Here is a 4882-nt window from a genome sequence, read left to right as displayed (position 1 = left end):
GAGCCTTTCACCTTCTCCAGCCCCGCCAGCGGCAGGTCTATTCGCTCTCCTCTCTCCGACTGAAATCTTTGCCTCTGTCCACAAGAGGTATAACTGAAGCTCTGGCCTCTGTAAAGAATGATAAAAGGAAAAAAAATTGCCTCTCAGAGAAATTCGGAATCCATTTAAATTCTAAATATTTGATTTCTATTATTTACACAGTTGGGATGTGATAAGGAAATTGTGTTTATGTTCTGAATAAACGATTTCATCCCATTACCTTCTTAAAGTGTGTGCACACACATGCAACCCACACACAGAGCAAACGATTTTTCATACAGGCCCTGTACCCAATGGCAGTGCCTGTTCACACCACGGACTCCATGCGTGCTGCCAGAAACCATGTTTGAAAGCCTTTGACGGATGTTATCGAGCCAAATTTTAAACAGAATCTACTGCCAATCCTGTGGTGGAACCACTGTTTCCAGTGACAGATTACATAACACCGTTTGGAACTACTGAAGGAAACAGAAGCTTTTCTATAGGAGTCTCTCTATTGCAGTGTGTGTGTGTGTGTGTGTGTGTGTGTGTGTGTGTGTATGCGCGCGCACGCGCGTGTTACTCATAGATTCTAAGCATCAGATTTTATAAACAAGACTACATTGTATTTTCTTTTGCCCAAAAATCCTGAAATTTTTGGAAGCAGCTTTATAAAAAAATTGAAAAAGAAAGAAAAAATTTTTAAAACTCTTTTGATAATGCATTTGGCAATTACGATGTTGGAATTCAACAGAACCATGAGATCCAATTCTTAAATCAAGATGTTTAAATTATGTTGTTTTTTTCTTTAATATAAGTGAATATGTCCATACGTAGAATATATTTGCTAAATGTGAACAATTTACACACTCAACACATTCTAAAGTTATTTCTCTGTGACACAAGCTATAATATGTTAAAATGGTGTTGATAGACTGTTTACCTACTTGGACATAGACAATTTGGCCCTCATGTGAGTATACACAGGCATTTAAAAGACATGAACATTTTGGTTTCATACTTCAATAGTTTGTATGTTTTTGTTTGCCACGGATGGAAAGGACAGACAGATATAAGACAGGCAACGATAAGCACTGAAATAGTCCTTAAAAATCCAGAAATTCTACTGATAAAAAAAATACAAATGGTACCGATGTTTGTAACCATTCATTGCTGAGAAATAGAATCAATTGCAATGAATGAAGAGAAATGAGCAAAGAAATAATAAAATAACATAAAATAAAATACCCACCCCCTCAACACTCTTCAAGGGTCCTGGGTCCGAGAAGCCTGCACAAGAGGCGATGGTGAAGCACACCAGGCATTGCAGCCACGTTCAGGAGAACCTTTCCTTGAGATGCTTTTGGTGAATGCCACCTGAAGGGCTTTCCGTGCGGGAGCCTAGCCTGGGGCATGAGCGCCCCCACCCTAAACTTGACCCCCAAGGGGTGACGATGCTTCAGTCCTGGGGCCGGCTGATTGGTGGGTCAATGGCTCCTCCCACCACGCTCTGGGGCTATAAAAGGGAGCAAGGTGAGAGGCCCAGGGCCTTCATTTGCAGAGCTTCTCAGCCCTTGGAGCTTCGTCATCATCGTAGTCGGCATCGTCTTCTTCGTTCTCCAAGGGGGCTTTCAGGGGAGAGGTCTTGCAAAGAACCTGTCCTGGGTTATAGAGGTCGCTGAAGCACTTGGCTAGAACCTGGCTAGGCTGTTGATAAACTGAAGGCTGTCTCCGTGTCATTTCTTCTTCACTGACTCCATGCACACCTTTGGGAACCCCTGCACTTGCTGAGTTTAAACCCCAACAGGCGTTAATGCTCTTTTACAAATGGGTCTCTAAAGTCCACACTCCTCCCATCATAAGCTTTTCTGTCATAGGGTGGTGGAAAGTCTCTGTATCTCTTAAAATATTCACATTCTGTTTCCCCTTCTGGTACAGTGCATTTATCTCATCACTGGACTTGTAGGTTCTCTTGATTTTCTAGAAGGTTCCAACAACTCTGGGCTTAGAAAGCCTTCACTTTCTTCCGCCTTCGAAGTTCCTTATGTTTACATCCTGGACCATCTCCTGCAGCACTGTCCCTCTCCTTCTCTTTTGACTTTGTACTGTCCTTCCGATCGTGGCTGTCTCTTGTTGAAAGCTTTTCTGGATGGTTGCTACCACCTATGCTTCTACTTCTATGACTTCTCCCACCCTAATCATCTTCTCTGCGGCCCCTTGTAAGGGGAGAATTCCTGATATGAAGCGGTAGAAAGCTCTCTGGAGAAAAGTTCTCTCCATTTGCTGATGGTCGAGGCTGTGCTCCAGCAGCATAACCTTTGTAGCGATTTTCGTACCACTCCCTGTATTTCCTCTCCCATTCTCAGTAATGCTCTTTTACAAATGGGTCTCTAAAGTAAACACTCCTCCCATCATAAGCTTTTCTGTCATAGGGTGGTGGGACGTCTCTGTATCTCTTAAAATATTCACGTTCTGTTTCCCCTTCTGGTACAGTGCATTTATTTGGAGACTGTCCCCTAAATGCTTGAGGGGACCTTGATCGCGAAGGATGTCGCCTATATAGTGGTGACCTTGACCTAGATCGACGACGATATCCATGAGATCTAGACCTAGACCTTGGGCGGTAATTTCGACTCTTGCCTCTGCCTCTTCTGGGGCATGGCAGTGATCGCGAATAGGAATGAGAGTGTGAGTGGCTAAGTGACCAAGAATCAGAAGGTGAGCGCCCTGAACCACGTCTTGATTTAGCGTAAGCAGAAGGACTTCTGGAGTATGAGGAACCACTATAGGGATATTTAGACTAAGCCTCTTCTTGTAGCCGTCGCTGCTCTCTATAGAATTCTTCCCTGGACAGAAGTGGTGCTTGTGCTGTTGGGATGGTATTTGAGTGAGCAGTCTGCACTCCTGATGATCCCCAAGGTGTCGATAAGTTGGCAGAAGGACTTCTGGAGTATGCGGAACCACTGTAGGGATATCGAGACTCTTCTTGTAGCCGTCGCTGCTCTCTGTAGAATTCTTCCCTGGACAGAAGTGGTGCCTGTGTTGTTGGGATGGTATTCATGATGGAAGTGACAGTCTGCCCTCCTGATGATCCCCAAGGTGTGGGTAAATTGGCTGGCGCTGCAGGGAACCCAGGGGGAGGGACGCTATACCCAGCAGGTGGTGACTGTCCAAGCAAAGATGAGTTTCCGAGCACAGGCACCTGGTAACCTTTCTCCTCCACAAGGGCAGTCATTGCTATTGAAGAGGTTCCCTTTGAATGTTCGAAGGCTAGGGCTGCGGCCGGCAATATTTTATGATCAGAATCCCGGAAAGGCCCATCTGATTTTTCCGAGTGGACTGATTTGGAGACCGTTGCAGTTACATCGGGTACAGGCATTGGGGTAGGTGAATTTCCAGGCGCAGCAGGGGCTAAGGAAGTCTGATTAGAAGTGAACGAAGGTATAGAGGGAGCCGGGTGGCCTGATGACGACGCCACTGGAATCATCGGAGGATCTTGCTGTCTTGATATTGGAGATCTCATCAGAGGCTGTAGATTCCGCTGAAGGAGTGGTCTCCGAGGCGATGTCGGCGGCGGTGGTGGGGGTAAGGGTTTCCGTAGTCCTCTTGTATAACCACCAGTTCCATTTTTGAAGTTATTAACAGCCTGTCGCAAGGCTTTATTGGCAACTAAAGCATCGGGAGAGACATCATGTTGATGACACGTTGGGCATGTATGGTCCTCTGATTCCAAGAGCACTGTTCTTATACACTCATCACAGTAGCTGTTCGCACAGCAGGGAATGATAGCGGCATCAGTCACGATGTCTTTGCAGATGGGACAGAGCAACTCGTCTAGGATAGGGTCGTCCTTTCCAGAAGACGAAGAGGGCTCCTCTGGGAAGAAAGGTGGCTTTTCTTTCTTCCCAATTGCATATGCCTCTGCCTCTATAGTCGGTATTGTGTATGTCCCGGTGCTGGTGAGCTTTGCACCTTTCATGGTAGGATCTGTCACTTCCATCAGGAAACTTCTGGGGATTCCCGGCTTTGCACCTTTCATGGTAGGATCTGTCACTTCCATCATGAAACTTCTGGGGATTCCCATGCTCTTTTTAATCCTAGGACGAGATTCGACGTTTTTGACCCCATTTGTTGGGCAATTCTTAATATAATGGCCAGGTCTACCACAGCGGAAACAGGTGTAAAATGGAGGTGGTGGACCTAGAGGCTTCTTCATGTAATTGATGGGGTCGTATGCACGGCCAGACTGCCACATCATGGCTTTAATTTTATCTTCTTCAGAAGCATTGGCTTCAGCCAGATTGGCAGCCTTTGTAAGCTGGGCCAGAGACATAGGTGCAGAAGAGTCGTCAGTGACTTTTGAAGTTCCCATCACTGGTTCAGTTCGACGTATAACGTCCGTCTGGCTTGTAGATTTCACACCTCCAATAGGAACTCTTCTAACAATGACAGACGTATTCTTAGGAATCAGAGCATTATCGTCAGTGTATTCTTCCGAGGTCTGCGCGTTGCTGATCTGCAGGTCGCACTTGGCAGCTTTCAGCTTCTCTCTCCCCATAATCTGCGTCTTTAGGTCTCGGAGGGAGATGTGCCGCCCATCAAAGGTGACGATGGCATAGTTGAGTGTGGAAGCGAATTTATAATGCACACAGGACATGGTGCCAAAGGACTCCTCGGGTTGGGCGAGGAGATGTGGACACGCTCAGTATACATATACTTATGAACTGAAGAGCAGAATATGGGCATACACAGAACACTCGCGAGTCACCAAAGGACCGAAGGCCTTGGGTTGAACACCCCCTCCCCACAGCAGGGGTGTGAGAACCGCAATCCAGTCCCGGACCACGGAATCACTTCATGTGCA

At 46.3% G+C, this 4882-nt stretch overlaps 1 protein-coding gene across 1 annotated transcript; it reads right to left on the bottom strand.

Annotated features, from left to right (window-relative positions):
- Positions 1 to 1569: 1569 nt before the first annotated feature.
- Positions 1570 to 4675, bottom strand: LOC139000876 (E3 ubiquitin-protein ligase RBBP6-like). The gene is given in 4 exon segments (XM_070402854.1): positions 1570 to 1805; positions 2335 to 2886; positions 2983 to 3990; positions 4051 to 4675. Coding segments are annotated over 4 exon segments (2421 nt in total).
- Between the last annotated feature and the right edge of the window lie 207 nt (positions 4676 to 4882).

This window comes from Myotis yumanensis, unplaced genomic scaffold (genome assembly GCF_028538775.1).
Source record: "Myotis yumanensis isolate MYYU_CA2020_CCGP unplaced genomic scaffold, mMyoYum1.0.hap1 SCAF_38, whole genome shotgun sequence".
Lineage (NCBI taxonomy): Eukaryota > Metazoa > Chordata > Mammalia > Chiroptera > Vespertilionidae > Myotis > Myotis yumanensis.
This window is presented reverse-complemented; position numbering and strand designations above follow the sequence as displayed.